Source organism: Solea solea, chromosome 6 (assembly GCF_958295425.1).
Source record: "Solea solea chromosome 6, fSolSol10.1, whole genome shotgun sequence".
NCBI lineage: Eukaryota > Metazoa > Chordata > Actinopteri > Pleuronectiformes > Soleidae > Solea > Solea solea.
The window spans coordinates 18414329-18433047 of NC_081139.1; the positions used below are offsets into that span (position 1 = coordinate 18414329).

At 41.5% G+C, this 18719-nt stretch overlaps 1 protein-coding gene across 4 annotated transcripts in view; it reads right to left on the minus strand.

Moving 5' to 3' along the window:
* Positions 1–18719, minus strand: part of LOC131460305 (plexin-A1-like) — a 202969-nt gene that overhangs the window by 66098 nt on the left and 118152 nt on the right. For all 4 annotated transcript variants that reach the window (XM_058630649.1, XM_058630653.1, XM_058630650.1 and 1 more), the window contains exon 10: positions 1619–1819. In XM_058630649.1, coding sequence (XP_058486632.1) covers positions 1619–1819 — 201 coding nt within the window. The remainder of the gene's footprint in view (positions 1–1618; positions 1820–18719) is intronic.

Here is an 18719-nt window from a genome sequence, read left to right on the forward strand (position 1 = left end):
CTCCAGATGAAATGCGACAGCTGCTTCAGCTTCACCTAAAACAGAATTAACAGCACCACCTTGTTTCTTGTCTCTGTGTTGTTGCATTGCATTATACTGTATCTGAGGATAGAAATAAAGACAGGGACAGAAGCAGAAAGCAGGAGTGTGTAAACGTAGAGTAAGTAGGGGTTTGGTCGGAAGAGGAAAGTGTGACAGATGGAGGGAGCGAAGGAGAGAGAGAGAGAGAGAGAGAGAGAAAGAGAGAGAGGCAGAGAGAAAGATGAGCTCCATGAGCTGAGCGAGGAAGGAGAGGGAGAGGTATGGAGTCGAGGTGTAAACATGATCAATCCGCTCTCAACTAGGTTCAGAGACAGACTTCCTCTTCACATTTTCAGCCTCAGTGAAGCGCGACGCTAGCTACCTCTTATCTGTCACACTAGTTTGAAGCCTCAAGCAAATGCACACACAAACGCACACATTTTAAGAACATCTCTGCCTACCTGTAAATCCTCTGCGTACACACACACACACAAACGTCTGCTAAAAACTCTGAGAACACTTTAATCTGGCACACACTTCATCTATTACAACCAAAAGCCACAATTACATTAAAACCATAGAGGCACAGAACAAAACCACAGTTGACCATTGCAGCTTTAAACTCGCCTATTTACATGATGTATCACACGGACCATGAAAATCAATACTGATGTCGGGGCATCCCAAATTTCCCATGAATACATCCGTATCTTAATTTAAAGGCAAACTCTTAACGTCAATATCAATTTGCAAACTATCAGTTCAATGTAAGAGATCAGCCATGAGTCATTTATCTAGATTGTGACTAAGCCAGTGTCCAAAGGGCAAGTTGGTGATCTATCACGACAATGACCATGTTAGTGTCTAAAGTGGTCATTAGTTGTCGGTGGCCATTACTTAAACTCTGACCGAGTCAATGTCCTTACCAGGGTCATGATTTAGTTACCTAGCAGAATTTATTGGTTCAAGATGAATGGCTCCAAATGACTATGCTTTAAGTGCAAGTTTAATTTGTGCTCTAATCCATACAACAGCTGCAGATCTACATCAGCTGTTTATTATATAACATTCTCTGCTTTATACCACACACATTCACTTCAGTTTTACCCATGTAATCACACGAGAACTTATCACCATCACTACAGGTGGGTGACATGGGCCAAAAAAAATAATATCTTGATATTTTTTGGGGATTTTGACAATAATTTGTTGTTGTTTTTTTTCCTTTCTGTTTTTCCCTCTCCAGGGGTCGCCACAGTGGATGATCCGCACATTACCAGATGCCCTTCTACACGCCATCCTCCCAATTATCCAGGCTTGGCACCAGCACTAGAAGGACACTGCATGTGGGGTCAATTTAGAGTGTCCAATTGATATCCTTTAGAAACTTTATTTCAATCGTCTGAGTTAAAAAGTCACTAATTGTTGCTTAAACTCTTATTTTCGTTAAACTTTAGCATTCAAGTACATATTCAGAGACTTTTAATTGAACTACAGTGTAGAAACACGGAACTCTGAGTTCCCCCTTATATCCCTCTCACATAGAAAGCAAGATCAGCCAAAAAATCTCTCTTTGTCCTCATCAGGTCTGACTCACCGGTGTCTTCTGGCACTGGATGGACGTGCTGTTGAAGCGCAGGGCAGGGACACTGTGAGTCTCCCCCTGGATGTGGAAGACACACTCGTAGTTTCTCTGTCCGGACTGAGGCTGGGGCAGGTTCTTCGCTGCCAAGGTTATCGGCTTGGTGACGCCGACGGGGATGTAGATCTGGGTTGAGGGAAGGATCTGGGGGCAGTCCTGCAGATTCAGAAAAATTAAATAAATATTACTCAACATGTTTTCCTTTAGTGGAGACAGATGGGTGTAAGAAAGCTGAGAAAACGTGGCTGAAATTGTTCAAGATAAGACTAAATGAATCACTTTTGTTGATAAGAGTGAAAGAATACTGTGACGCACAGTTCACAAGTGCGACGGGCTCGTGTAACGCCCCCCGCTGGCCTCGCAGCAAACATAAATGATGCAAGACAGCATTCCAAGCAACAGAGCTTTACATAAAAAAAAGTCCACGATAGATTTTATGCCAAATAAAATCGCTCTGATGACAACAGTGCTGCATTGTCAGGGCGTCCAATATATATTATGTCCATGTGTGGAATGGAGTAATGAGCTCATTAACTTTGATTTTGCTTATACAATGTGTGCGTGTGTCGACAGACTCAGATATTGGACAGAGTTGACAATATCTTGTTTAGATCATCTGGAAACAACTCATTCACTGGCTCACGACACTGGAGTGCTCCACCCTGGAGTGTGTGTGTGTGTGTGTGCACATATGGACGTGCAAGACAAATAAGATACTATATGTGCAGTTGCAATAATGGGTGTACAGTATATGTTCTCAATACTAAATAACAATTAGAATCGACAGCCCCCTCAGTATGTGCAGCCTTTCCTAGATACGTACAGTATGTGGTGTCTGTGTGCATGTTTTGGAAGAAATGAAGTCATTACAATGTTCAAGTCATGATTTGGCAGCAAAGCAGATCACGTCAACACTGAAAAACAAAGAGCCTGAGGCGAGGGTGTGTGTGTGTGTGTGTGTGTGACAGATGCTCTATAACATGAGCTAAAGCTTAGGTCTAACTAACCAACCCTTTATTGTACTATTGGACACGAAAGGCTTTCAAATGGACAAATGTTTCATTTTACAACATGGAGACATAATGGGATGACTCACATAATAAAAGACACATTAATAGCAGAGAGCAAAGTCAAAGACTGATGTTGAATGTGTGTTTCAGGTATTCCCTGTCAAAATAAACTTACTTAAATCTTAAAAATCACAAAAAATGCCATCATTCTTCCCGCTGTCAAGTTGAATCGATGTACCAAGGGAGGCAGAATAACCTAAATATCGACAGTGTTGTCGCAGTCAGAGTTGCAAGTTAAGACAACACATTCGCGTTGACTCGTCAAAAGTGCTTAGTCCGGGAAAACATCGACCAGATCCTTGTAAAATATTCACTGCACGCGAGGCCCCTCAGACCCTCGACTTCACTTCCCATTGTAGCTTTTCTTTTAAGCAGATAGCTGGCTGCCTGTCAGTGAATTTTTCTTTCTCCTCTACTGTGAGCTGTCATACATTAGAAGCTACAGCACGTCCCTGGGGCATGAACACAATGCTGGAGTTTGTTCATTACCCTGCTTAGTCTTGGCCTTGTGTGTCTGATCACATACAAACACATGCGCGCGTAATGAGAGCGGGGAATACTATAGGAGGACGGAGCAGGATTCTGAAGACCTGGTGTCTAATCAACTAAGAAAGGGAAGGCTGACATGGAAATGGAGGAAGAATGAATTGTCCAGAAAGACGGAGGAAGGTATGGAACAGAAAGGGAAGTGGAGCTTGGAGAGATGAGGAAGACGTGAGGGAGAACAGGGAAGTTTAATTGGGAAAACAGAAAAGTAAAACTGGAAAGTCAGACTGTTGTTGATGCCGGGAATAGACAAAATGTGACGGCTGTAAATATACATATCTAAGTGTGAATGTTTTTGGAATTTATTTCTGTATTCATGTGGAATATTTGGATGTGTGTCACCTCCCACAGGACTCCTTCTGAGGCTTATAGCAACACCAATCAGGATTAGGTGAGACACCTCGCTAAGTTTATACAAGTGTTTGATCAGTGTCCATTATTACTTTGTGTCCACTAAGGTCGAGACCGGTTGGTGTTTGTCTTGTAAATAGCCGTGTTTGAATTCAGGCTTTTTAACTTGACTTTGAGCATTTTTGTTGCTGGGGTCCCTGTAGGTTTTTGATCATGTGTTGACCCTATTCTTCAAGAACACCTGCGTACATTTTGAGTCTAAATAAATAAAAACAGTCATTGAGTATATCACTGCCCCTGAGTAAAAAGAAATTAAAGTTTAACGTTAAGAGGTGAAGGAAGTGGAGGCACCTTTATTTGGGGAAACAGCAAAGTGAAACGGGAAAGTCAGACTGCTGTCTATGCCAGGAGGAAGTGCGAGTCGCAAAGAAACGAAAAAGGAAGTGAATGTGTAGACTGGATACGAGTGGAGGTCGAATGTGATGGCTGGTTAACCATTTTTATGCCTCTTTATCCATCAACTCTATTCATCCATCCATCCATCCATCCAGCCATCCAGCCATCCAGCCATCCTTCCATCCACACCATGTACCAAAGCCTCCTGACAACATCCTACTTAATTAACTGCCTGGTCCTGCAGCCAAGGCTGGAAAATTGATGGAAGGAGCCAAAGAAGGAGAGCGACAGAGAGAGAGAGAGAGAGCAAGAGAGAGAGATAAAGTAGAGATTGATTTGCACTGGCTTTTTAAATCCTGTCTCAGTAAAAAGGATGCTCACGTCAAGAGCTGTGGCCTTGCGCTGTCCGAGGTGCCACACAAGCGTTAAAAAGTAAAGTTACAGCACACCTTGCTACTAAAGCTACCGCGCAGAAGCCAGCGTGTCAGACGGTAGCATAGCCTGTAGCACAAACTGCAGCTAACCAATGTTTTATTCATCCACCTATTGACTTTGTGTCAGCTCAGCTGTGTGCTTATCGTTTCCTCTGGCAGGCGTCTTTCCTTTTAGTATCCCCTTACTTCATTTAGTCCCATACTGTATATTGTCATCTCAAGGTACAGCTGCGGGGAACATTTAAAACAATACTGCCCCGTTCAGCTGTGTCATAAATGACGCATGGTTCTGATTTTATAAAAGTGGCGTTGAGGCTCTTCGCAGGCACCACAGAAAACTGTTTTACAGGAAGAATAGAAGATAATATAATGGTAAGATCACATGCCTTGATATGAGATATATCAGAACTTCACCACTTCCATCACAGGATTTAAGAGTCTCGTCTTAATGGCAATACAGAGCGAATGGAGAGTCCTAGGATACTTTATGCAAGATACACTGCAAGGACTCTAAGGACAGAAGATTCTGCTTTCATTTACAAGATCAAACTGTGTCCCAGACAGAATGGTAAGGAGTTTTGGAAAAGAGATGGCACTCGAGGAGAAGGGGAAAAATAATAATTGTGTGGGAAAGGTTTGCACTTTGTTATTTCATCAGTATTTGTGACAGGTGCCAAAACGGTTCAAAGGTGGCATTGTGGCTACAAAGTGCAGAGCACACTGAAACAATATTGTACTGTGGGGATTCCTTTGAAGTTGGAATGACCTTTTTTTTTCCTGTGCCCCCTTCTTTCCTGACTTCTCAACTTTCATTTCATCTCTACAGACGGATGTTGTGGTTTTCTTGGCCAGATGTGACACTCACATCCGGTTCATTTCAAGAAGAACTGACAGTGGAGGAGGGAAGAAGTGTGTGTGTGTGTGTGTGTGTGTGTGTTTATCTGTGGGATAGGGTGTGTGCTGTAAATGCCTCAGGGATATGGTTGCAGGTATTAGCTGATTCAGTTCAACGCTAATTCAACAGTCGACAGCTTTCCTCTGCACACAAACGCACCACCTCTTTTTACACGGAACAACAGCTCCCTTTATTGTGAGCTACCTTATCCAGCAGTGCAGTAACCAGAAAGAGCCATTCATAGTAAAGTTCCACATGTGCGTGAAGTGGAAAGGAAGTGTGAAGGAATACACACCACAGATGGTTTCTCGATACCAGAACATGGCAAAAAAAAAAAACATCTGCTTAATTTCAAGATATTGATCACTTTCTTTTTATTCTGATGTCTTCATGAGCTGAATTTTTCAACAGATGTGGATGCTGAAGCATAAAACTGTTTTGCCAAATGAAAAATAACTTTTTTCCTTTTGTTGTATAAACCGGGGCCACTCAATGAGTATTTTTCAGTCCTTTTTTCCCATTGTTTAAAGATACTTTTTTTTTTGATTGGTCTCCGTTAACAAAAACAATGTAACATTATTTGTATGATGTGTCATTTAGATGTTTTTCATCTAAAAACCAGCTCTGTCAAGCGGTGTTATCAGGCCTGACGGTGCCATATTGTTGAGCACACACAGGCATGTTTTGTATGTGTATTTGTTGTTTTGTAAGCACATAGTTAGTGTTTTGTACATGAAAACTCGAGTAATGTACGCACACAACTCTGACTGCTCACACACAGAACAGCCTCTTCAAAAAAACACAGGGTTATAAATGTGCCATAATTCCAATCAATCACTGACTGACTTCCTTCCTATCACGCAATGTAAGATTATTAGTAAAAAATTGAAATTTATAACGAATAAAACTATTTTATTCAACAAAAACAATGTTAGAGGCAAAAAAAAACATAACCTTCATTAATGAATGACAACATTTCAAAAGTCTGACCTAATTTTTTTGATATCTTACTCCCAACACCCACAGTTTTGATTAAATGTTGCTATGAGCTTTCTCAAAGGAGAGCAGCTGTCATTCTAGGTCAAGCCTGTTGAAAATATTCCTGCCTTCATTTTCCATGCACTCTGATGTGTACCACAGCCCCTCATTCCACACCAAATGGGGAAAAAATACTTATAAAAAATAAAACAAGCGCTTGGCTGGCTGGGGAAGTCTCTAATCACATGTGAGCAAAACACCATTTTAACACCCACCACAAGCAGATAATGAGAAAATCGGCCGGCAAGGGCACGTGTGCTCATTGGGATATGTAGAAGGTGTAGAAGATTAAAATCACGACGTAAACGAGGGTGCGGGTTGATGGGGTAGGAGGATGAAGACGAAAGCATGAACAGGAGGCTAAATAAATAAATGAATGAACTCTTCTGAAGGCTTTTCTGTAGCATAACAAGATATAAATTAATACAATTCCCAAAATACATGCATATGGAATGAAAAGGGTGTCTGGTCGTTTTTTTTCTGGGTTTTTTTTATACCCCCCCGTCCAAACCCCCCTTTAGTCCATCCATAATTAATTAGCTGCCTCTGTGATGTGGAGACTATAGATCAGGGAGAAGAAAAAATAACAAGCTAAATAATGAAGTAAAGTGATACAGAGAGCCTGGGGGAGAAATGAGATGGCAATGCACAGCCACAGAGGAGCAATGGGGGCACACTGGTACAAATAAGAGGGGCAGTGTGTGTGTGTGTGTGTGTGTGTGTGTGTGTGTCTCACAGGGGCCTAACAAAGGAGTATATGAAAAGTATTGAATGCTTCCTCATCGCCTGTCAACATCCACTCTTGAACTTAAGGGTCCCGTCTATGTCTCGATACAATTTACTGTACATTATTAGTAACGTAAGGCGCTTATTGAATCCTTTTATTCAGCACAGTATATATGACATTATTGTGTCACATGTTGTGGCTGTGGGCAACATATAACAATTAACTGCTACTTCATTTTGGTTTTACAGCGCTGCCATCGTACGGCCCCTAGGCCAGTCAGTCAGTGATTGGTTGGAATTATGGCACATTTGTAACACTGCGTTTTGTTTGTGTGAAGAGGCTGTTCTGTGTGTGAGCGGTCAGTTTTCACGTACAAAACACTACTTACTATGTGCTTCAGAAACAACAAATACAAAAACACGCCTGTGTGTGCTCAACAATATGGCACAGTCAGGTCTATTAACACTGCTTGACAGAGCTGGTTTTTAGATGAAAGACACATCATACAAATGAAATACTCACCTAACAACACGACTTAATACATCAGTGGTTTGTGTTATTTATGGGTGTCCAAAAGACAGATAGGGATTGTAAAATCACTGTTAATGGAAAACATTTTTGAAGCACAAATCTTATGATAATAAATGGTTTTATTGTTTAAGATCACAAACTGTTGGCAGTATTGCAGTCATTGCTTGCTTTATTTGTTTCAACAAGGCATATGACAAGTCCGGTGTTTGGATGAGAGGAGTATTTAGTATTTAGAGTATTTGTTTTTTATTATTAGTAAAAAAACAAATATTGTGATATGATTGACATCTTGCACCATATCATTAATGGAAACCTGCTTCCAAATCATTTCCTTAATGAGTGTAAAGTATGGAACACAATGTCATGACCTATTGTTAAAGCTTGCTATAGGTCCTGTGTACCAGCTGGTCAACAGCAGGGTGTGTGTTCAAGCGTGTGTGTGTGTGTGTGTGTAGGATATTCTAGTTCAGTGATGGAAAACAGAAAGTGTCTAGGTGCAATTATTATAAATGATAAATAAATACTACTCTATGAGTACAGATAATTACTGTGTCTATATGAGCTGCAGGGTGTGGCAGGTACATGGAAGTTTTTATGAGAATGTGTGTGTGTGTGTGTGTAAAGCTGTTGCACGCTCATTAGGAGGCCGAAACTAGAAAGACGGTCTGTGACCAACCAGACACTTATTGCGAGAGAGAGAGAGAGAGAGAGAAGGGGGGAGGGCAATTAATAAGGCAACATGTAGAACAGTGCGGGAGTGAGAGAAGCAGAGAAAGAAACAGGACTTTGAACCATGAAAGGGACAGAGATTGTCCACCCACGCCCTTCGCTTCCGAGCAGAGTATTGATGCAGGGAGGCAGAGACGGAGAGAAAGTGTAGAGAGAGAATTGGAAACATGAGGGAGCACAGAGAGGAGAGTTTAACTTAAAGCGAGATGCAGGGGGAACGTGTGACATGAATAAAACACGGTGTGGATGATCAAAGTCTCACAGAGCAGAAGCTTGACTGGATGTACCCAACAATGTGCAGGTGGATCCAAAGACCTGACATCACTTTGTGGTCTCAGGCTTTTGGACTCTGCTGTATGATCCTCTCATACACACACACACACACAGTCTGGTTTCCATGACTGCAGGGGACATTACACTGACTTACATTCATTTCATATATCCTGGAGATTTACTCTATATTTAACCAAAATTAAATAACCCTAACCCTAACATTAACCATCACAACTAAATGCCTAACCCTAACACTAACATAATTCTAACCCTGACTCTAAAACCAGGTCTTGAAAAAGCCCTTTAAAATAGTAGGGCCCAGACAAAAATGTCCCCACAAGAATGGGTTTGTACATTGTTTGGACCTCACAAAGATATACACATAAATACAAGTACATGTTTACACAGTATTCATAGTGAGGTCAATCACCTTACCTTAACCTAAACATCACAATTAAATGCCTAAACCTAACCTTTACCCATAACCTAATCCCAATTTTGACCCTAAAACCAAGTCTTAAAGGAGTGACAGAAAGTGAGGACCAGCCAAAATGTCCTCACTTTCACAAAATGTCCTCTCCCTTTGGTTTATAAGTTTTTGGGTCCCTCATAAGAACACACACACCCTGACATACAGTGCACACTGAATGCATTCGCTCATCCATTATACTTAACCTACACAGTTTATCCCCTCAACACAGATGGTACACACAATGCACTAAAACAAAAATGAGCAGGAATGTGGTAATATGTTTTTCTCACAGTCTTTTTTTTTTTATCCTTATGGATTTTCATAGTGTGTGTGTGTGTGTGAGTGTGTGTGGGGGGAGGGGGTTTCACATCAGGCACTGCATTATCATTCTAACCCAGATATGTCAGCTGCAATCAAACCTTGTGCTTTTCAGCTTTTCAAAGACAAACCTTGACTTGAGAGGTGTATACACTCTCCCATCTGTCGCCTATAGCTGCCTATAGCATCCTCTCTGAAGACAATGCCATGTGTCAGTGACAAGAGGCACTATAAATTGTAATTTTTGTCAGCATAAGATTGGGACATGGCTGAAAACATGTTTATTATGCTTTTTAGTGGACTATTTAGAGAACTAATGTTCATGGGAATGTGGATGTGAAATGTCGTACAAATGTCTAAGGAAATGCATCCCCATGTCTCTTCAATACACTTTGTTGAAACCCTCTGAAGACCATCCAGGACTAGAGCAGTATCTACGCTATGAAAAGCCAGTAAAACATCAAAGGAAAACCCACAGCTAATTATGATTAAGTGTGGTTGGTTAGTATTGGGGTGGGAATCAAAGGGGTACCTAACGATACCAATAATGTTACGATATAATTGTTCTGTCTAATACACGATATCTGTCTGTGAGAAGTTAAAAGTGCAGGATTTCTCTATTCACAACATAGAGAACAAAGACATTTCGTTTGGTTATCGATAGTTTCCCAAAGCAGGATGAAGACCAAAAGTGCCACACACAAACAGGAAGTCGGACCCTTAGTTACTTCTGCTTTAAAAAAAAAAAGGTCTATAGAATTGAGGAATAAAGAATCCCGAGTGCAAGTGTCCATTGATAGTTTGGATTTTAACAGAACACATTTTAGACATCTTACTACACAGACACCAAAAAAAAATTAATGAGCCCAGCCACACACTCAAAAAACAAACAACAAAAAAAGTTTCACTCTCTGGTCTGCAAATAATAATCTGTGCAAAAACCTATCCAGCTGTGCTGGGAACACAACACATCAGTCACACTTCAACATCTGAACACATTTAGTCTCTTTAAGATGCTGCCTGAAAATAAATAACCTACTTCTGACAAAATGTATACAGTATTCTAACTGCCAGCAGAACACATATGCATATCTACATATTTGAAGTAGAGGTTGAATTTATTTTCGACTAAAATTACAAAAGTCATCATTTTTGTGGTGTTGCTCTATTCCCATCCTGTCCTCGGGACAATATATCAAATATCGAGAATTTCCCAAACACAATAATAAATAACACATTTTCTTTCCGGGTGTTTGAAGTGCTTTGCATATTAAAATATTAAACCCTTGCACGGTGAGAAAAATAAACCAATTTTACGGTGAGGTATTAAAATTCATACTGTATAAGACTAAGGCCAGCACTCAAACTGGCATTTGAGTTCATTTCTGCATAGCTGAACACCTTGGCTTTTCTATAATGTACAATTGTGTCAGTAGAATAAAAATAAAATCAGTGGGTCGGTTAAGTGTCAGAAAATATTGATCAGTGTTTACCAAACTTGGAAGTGATGATGACCTTGAGCAAATAAACCAGAATCACATTTAAGATGCTGAAAACTTGTTTTAATTATGTATAATAATCAATTAATAGACACTAGGAAGACTCAGCTACAAGCTAAACCGGACACCACCTAATTCTAACAAGCTGAAAAGGGCATATCGCCCCCTAGCGTAGCGGAGGCATACACACTTCCTTCCTTAAATCAGTTAACCGCTTGTAGATTGGGACAAGGACAGTCATCGAGTTGAACAGTCTAGTTGCTACAACTGGAGCTTGACTTTCCTGTCCATGCAAACAGACCGAGACTCTCCTTATCTGCTTCCCCTGCTCTACCCCATCTCACATTGCTGTGTTATTCTGTCATTTTTTTTTTTTTCCTCTGAGTGACTCAACATTCTTTTTGCCTCTCTGACACACAAGCTAAAGGTTTGCTGGTGAAAATGCAATATTCATCTATGTTCACCACTAAACAGGCTGAGACTGCAAGCGTCACAGAAATGAAGATTTAATACAGCCTGAATAATTAAACCACTGGGATGTGACTGACACATAGAAACAGACACACACACTCATGCATGGCCTACAAACCAGAGAGCATCTATCATGTCATCATATTCCTGTGTGTGTGTGTGTGTGTGTACATCATTTGTGTTAATCTATACTACACCATTTGCTCTTCATTAAGTTTTCGCTGATTGTGTATTCATTGCCGCAGCCGGCGTAATGGCATAGCTGTGGTGATCGTCGCTGCATCAGTGGGCCTTCCCGGGTAGCAGAGGATTACCTCAAGGAGAAAGAATAACCAAGGGGCCGTGTTTTTTTACCTAACACTTGGAAGGAGATAAACTGACTGCTTTACTTTTTTCTCAATGTCAGACGAGGATTAAAACGATCAAACCAAGGAAGTGTCCTTCAAAATCTCCATCAATGTGAAAGCCTTTGCACAACAAATGCAATGTGAATAAACAACACAAACTCGCGAATATTGCAGACACATCCTCACGATTCACGCACACTGCAGCGAGATCAGGCGGATATACAATATTAAGAAGCAGAAGAAACTAAACGAGAAGAAACAGAGGAGTCGGCGTCTGGTGATGACGACGAGCTGCTCAGTCATTATAGCGGATACAAAGAGAGAGAAAAGAAAGAACTGAGCAAAAGGAAGACGAGTGAAGAGAGCTTTGCTTGGTTCATGAGCTCAAATCTGGTCATTTTAATGCTTTTGGACGGACTTGCATGTAAGGACGTCTGTCAGACCAGATTTGAGGACAGTCCCAGCTGAGCACATTTGCTCGGGGTGAAATATTGCAATATTTTGCGTGGCAATATTATTTCTCTTTTGAGACCAGAAATCTTCTTTTTTTAGCATATGATTTTTTGAACTGATGTTACAAACTTTTTTGTGAATTAGCATTCAAATAAATCTTTTCATGTTTTCAGATAGGGCATCTTGACTTCAACTGAGGTTGAAAACATCAACCTCAGTCCAGAAAAATAAATAACGACGGTGTTATGACAGCTCACACACTTCACATGTGAAAAATCACACACACACACACACAAAATCGCATCTAGTGAAATAAAGTCTTAACAGTAAAAGCAAGCTGCGTCTGAAAAACTCCACCCTACTCCGTGACTAACTCTTCTTGTCCTTGTGTAGTTGTCGACTAAGCATACACTTCTTAGGGTGTAACCGGCTGCTCGCTCCACAGTGTCACCCTAGCGCTGATCAACCCACCCTCCCTGCCTTCTGTCGGTGAGGGGTTGATGAATGGACATGAGGACGCTGCGGAGTGTGAGGGGATTTCAGGGAGAGCTTATGAGAAAACATAAGGAAAAGCCGGAGGAGAGGAACGAGGGGAAAGATAAGATGCGGGATGACGAGGACAAAAATAGCCACAATGAGATGGAAAGATAAAACATCTGCATACACATATGATAGACCATGCGTGTGTGTTTCACAACAACAGCATCCAGGGGGAATTTTCAAAATTCCCTTGTCTTTACACAAATAGTGACCAAGCGGCTGAAAAGATTCCTCCAAAATGTTTCCTCCTCCTCAATTCACCACATTGTTCCTCAATAACAAATAAGAGAGGATGTAAAAGACAGTTTTCTAAAACATCTGATACACGCGCACACTGATTTCCCCAAGGTAATGTGATTATTGACTAGTATTGGACAAGTGTCTGAGAAGTTTCCTATGAAAGTTAAAGAAAGACCAACAAGAACGGAAACATGAAGGGCTGGAGGGCAGTCAGAGGCGGTCTGAAAAGCACTGCTACCAAACCAGTCCAAGGGTTAAATGCTGGCTGGTCACGGTCTGACTAAGATCCATCTGGCAAAGGAGGCATGTGGTTACTTCACCCTGTCGCCTCCACTTCCTCTCCATGTTCCCTCTTGTTTTTACTCTCTTTCTCTCCCTTAACTCCCACCATGGAGCCTACATTTGGAAAATAAATTGCGTCAATCTGAATATAATCTGCCGCTTGTTACTGCCCAGAGTTTCTGCACTTGCTTTCCTGCCCTTGTTTTTGTGTTTTTCTTTACTTTTTCTGTTCCTGTCTACCTCAGTTTGCATCTGGTCTCAATTACACCACCTTTAAATGTCTTTAGTTTGTCTCCGGTGAGATGCACGCACCAATAGAAGGGCTGCATAGTCTTAATGAACAGCATGGGGGTACAATATCCCACATTTCTCATTTACTTTGTTTCCTTCCATCCAAGCATTGTTTATATTTTATTAAATATGGCTTAGGCACATCTTCTTTTAATTAAAGGCAAAAATGGATCCAGCTAGGAGCTACATGTTGTGCTTAGGTGGAAAGAGGAAATTAACTGACAGATAGAAAGAATAGCAACCAAGAAAAGGTTTTCAGTGCACATTAAAAGGAAAGCTTTTATGTATTAATATTATTCATAACAAAGCACTCATTAAAGTGACACGGAATAAACACTTGGTGGACGGTAAATCACGGACAACAGGAGGAAACTCCGACAGCTTTTAACTAAATTATAACAATATTACATCAAGGCAAATGGCCCGACTTAATTTGTAATATAATTTGCCAGAAATACAAGTATGTGATTTCCTGACAAACACAGATACTGAGCCAGCTAAGACAGAGTTGTGGTTAGTTGGTGAACCCCATGTCTCTCCACCAAAGCAGCAGCAATGCAGGCATACATCTCCACGGTGCTGTCGCTGCTGTCACTCGGGAGGAAACCGTCTGCTGGATCCTCAGGGCAAGCCAACTTTACACGCAGTTAAATTATTGCAACCTGTCTCCTGCTGACCTCTTGGCCAGGTCACCCTTGGAAAAGAGATTTCCATTTCAATTGGTGTTTTCTATCAGATTAAATAAAGGTTAAATAAAATAAAAAGGGGAACTTCAAATGGTCTATGAGACTGCAGGATGCATTTTGAAACGGGTAATTACAGCTTGAACGTGAACTTTTCATCCCATGCTCAAAATAACTTTGAATTTCAAATTAAAGGGGCAACAGTGGGCAGAAAAAGGAAACTGACACGGCAGAGACCTGGATGAAGACACCATGTGTGGAGAGAACGGAGGACTCTCAGGGGTGAAATCAGATATTCCTAAAATGGTGTGGATGAGTGGAAAAAAGGGTTGACATTGTTCAAAGCACTCGCCGACTACTGCCTTACCCTAACCCACATGCCCCCTGCAGCCCTGTGCTGCTGGTCGTGCTTTGTCCTGATGAGAACCAGCGACAGTCACACAAACACATGCTAAAATGGTATAGACAAACCCACACGTATGCCAATGCACACAGTATGGCCCCTAGAACGGCCTTGGCCTACAGTCTGTGGTATGTCCTTCTCTGAAATGTGTGTGTGTGTGTGTGTGTTCTGTTTAGTGTCTGAGTACTAGCCAGGGTAAACACCGCGTGCCAGAATGTCACGGTCTGGGGCCTTCACACCTCCGTCACAAATAACCCTGTCAGCCTTTGTGAGCAAAATGTGTGTGTGTGTGTTTGTGAGGGAAAGACAGAGAAACTGCTCGTGTGTGTTTCAGAGACTGTTAAAGAATGTTTGAGTGAGATGGCGCTTGAGAGAACATATTCACGTGAATCGGTATGCTTTATACAGAGTGCAGCCTAGTGCCCTGTTCAGTCCTGGATTTAACATCCGTCTTGAGTACTGGGTGTACGACTGTTCACACCTTTTGAACACAAGATGGACGTAGTCGTCTGGTTGCAAAACTAACGCCTGTTTTGACCAATAATCTGCTTATAGGGGGAAATTATATTGACATGTGGGCAATTTGTGTGGGTATTTTGCAGGGGCTCATAGAACTCACACAGCTTTTAGAGCGGCCCACGTCTGACTACTGTATGTCCAGTATCTTAATACAGGTTTTCATTTCCCAATGATGTATCATCTAAGAAAAAGGCCAACACAAACAGACAAAGAGGAGGAAGAGGAAGTGGGTGGAGGACAATGAAGGGACAAGGGTGACACCATTTCGCCCATCGTGTATCCTTGCAACGAAAGAGACAGAAAGTGGACAAGGAGTGGAAGGTGTTGAATTTACAAAAGAGTGACAAAATTCATCACTGGGGTCACACATTCCATGTCACACAGACGTGGAGGACATGGCAAAAATAAATGTGGAGGAGGGCGATGATGGAGAAGTTACTGACAAGACTTTGGTGGATGTGTGAATGACGTGTGTGAGAGCATGATGAAAATAATGGGTAGTTCCTGACAAAATGTTGAGTTTGGACATGAACTCTATTTGGCGCAGACACAAAGATATTAATACATTCTATGAGATCATCATCAGTGATGAGTTGAATATTTTCCTCAATCTGGAAAGCAAACAATATCACGACTGCTTAGAAATAAGGCTTTTAAAGAGAGAAATAGAAGGGGAAATGGGAAAGGAGAGTCAAGGGTTGTGGGCAGTACTGTAACCACAAATCTCGATCAAGTTAACCGCCGCCCTGATTGCTCAAGTGAGACTGAGCCTCGCGTTGCAGCAAAACAAACCGGTCTTAACAGAGCTGAGCCCAGCCACCCCAAACCCTTTCCCCGCACTCATCAAGGCTTTGGCTCAGAATAGTGATTTCTCTCCAGGGCTGTGGAAGGAGAGGCGGAGAAGAAAGAAGGGAGAAACCTGGAGGAACAAATGGCAATCAAGTTTCATAAAGAAGAAAAGCACACAAAAGAAACAAGGGGAAGGTTTTACTATGTGAATAAAAATATAATAAAGCAAGGAGACCTACTTTCCTTCTTTTATTCTAACCTCCTTCCTCTCTGTTGCTTTTTTCTCCTTCTAACGCTTGCTCGTCTCCTGCAATTTTCCGCACGGTTGCTCCTTAATTTAAGAATTTGTCTGTTGTGCCATTGGAGGCATTGTTGATTCATGCATATTTGATTTAGAAATGTCACTCATTATATTTATTTCCTCCCTGCTCCCTCTGTATATTCTTCTTTCTTCTCTCCCTGATACAGTGTGTTCACAGAAACAAATGACATTTTACATTATTTGGCTTGTTCAAATCATTTTGTGTTATATTTTCATTTTTGCTTGACGAACAAAAAAAGGGACAAAAAATCCATACAAAGAAATTTAATCCAACAAATTGCAGAAGGATGAGGTAGTGGCTGTTTTTGTTGTTCTTTTAGACAAAGAACATAAAATAAAGGAAAAATTATCCTCTGGTTCTCTGGGTTGCCATGGCAACAAAAGATTCTGATACTGTCAGACGAGAACTTAAATTCAGAGATATGGTTGATGGTCACCTATTATGTTCTTTATTTTTGGAACAAAAACACTGGTGTTTGTAGTCGAGTGATTCATTTTAAATTTGAGAAATAGAAAAATATATGGTGTCTGAAGTCTATTAGTCGTTCTGTCTGAAAATACAATCCTCTCTGAGTTTATGTGCAGGAGAGAGAAGCAAAAGTGAAATGTCAAGTTTGGTTTTTATGGTAAACTCTGCTGTTTATATCAGAGTTACTGTACAACATGGAGAAAAAAGAATGCATATAATCATCCCGGATGGCATTTCCAACCTATTCTTACTCACACTCGGAGAGAAAGAGATGAAACTGTAAAACAGTCATGTGTCTGTACTCTGTTTGCTTTTATTCACTCATACACAGGAGGAGGAGGGTGAAGGAAAAGAAAGAAAAACAATGGAGTGAATGAGCATCAAAGTGGTAAGGAATGAGCTGGAGAGAGTGTGAGAGAGGGAGAGATGGGCCCTGGAGAAGACAGGGATAAGTCTCGCCTACAGGAAGAGCTGTACTAGTTGGGGGCTTGAGAGCGCAACTAATGGATATGGCAGCTAGAAGAAGGATGATGAATGACCGTGTGTGTGTGTGTGTGTGTGTGTGTGTGTGTGTGTGTGTGTGCACATGCATGTCACTGTCAAAATGTTTACACTTCTGTGCATGAAAGACACAGTATAGGAGTGATCTATGGTGAATGTGTGTGTGTGTGTGTGTGTGTGTGTGTGTGTCAGTGCAGGATGATAGATTCTTTGGCAGAGCATGTGGTTGGTGGTTTCTTGGGCAGACGAGGTGACAGGAGACCAAAGGGCTCTCTGCTGCTCACATGCCACTCTCAGTCGCTCTGTCCGTCTGTCTCCTCTTTCTCTTTGCTGCCGCTCTCATTCTTCTTCATTTCCCTCTCCAGCTATTTATCTCTGTCCCTTTTTGTTCTCGCCCATTCTGCTTTGAACTGAGCCTCGACCTTACAACCCAGCGCAGCAGAAAGCATTTTCACACGCAGCCTCGGTAAATGTAGTGAGGTGCCTAAAACGCCTGGGACAAAAATATTCCTATATCATTGACATGATATTCATCCACTGTAATGAGTGAATGTGCAGTGATGCAGACCTTAAACATGCTGCACCACATCACATTCCCAAGTGTCCTCATCTCCTGCTATTCGCTGAGGACGGCACAATATCACAATCTGTGTCATACCACAATAACACAACCTTGAGTATCTACAGATCAGTATGATATGGTGTTTTATGTGTGCTACCTCCCAGCAATAACAGCTAATTCAAAAACATAGCACAATTATTCTGCTCCCATCAAAAAATCAACATTTTTTGATTGAAATCTGAGGTTTGCTGAGTGATTTTGACCACTATCAGACCGTTATCAATGCCGCGTATCGCTCATCCCTGCTGTCGACCAATGTTACCATGCAATTCATGTTCCCTTGCACACCTTGCTTTTCTAAATGTTCTTATCATCGCTGCAGGCCTTTCCTGCTAATCCATCCGTTGCCCCTCTGGCCTGTCTCAGCTCACAGTGTGCTAGCCAGTGCTCTCCCCATGTCTTGCAGATGGGCGCAGTAATCCGCTAACGTTAGCTCTGTGAGGCGTGAAAGCTGGGCCTGTGTGTTGCTTTGGATGGCACTGGAGGAGGCTGTGGTTTACTGTGGCAGGGCTTGGGATTGTGCACGGCTCCAGTTGAGAGAAGAGATAAGGAAGAGCGTAATTGGATGGAGGTTGACCAATTAATAAAGGCCTGTGATTTAAGAAGACCAACAAGGGGGAGGAAGGTAATCTACATAGAGAACAAAGGGCGAGTCGGAACACAAACCTTCAGAGATAAGGTGAAATTGTAAGGATGTGTGCATGTGAGGTGTCCATCAGATAGAACTGTCAGTCACAGGAGAGTGCAGTGGATTTACATATGTAAGTCCATTAAGGGGATATGTTTTTGGACGCCTAATATATGCAGGATTGTTTAGGACATTTGAGAGAGAGGGAGAGAGAGGG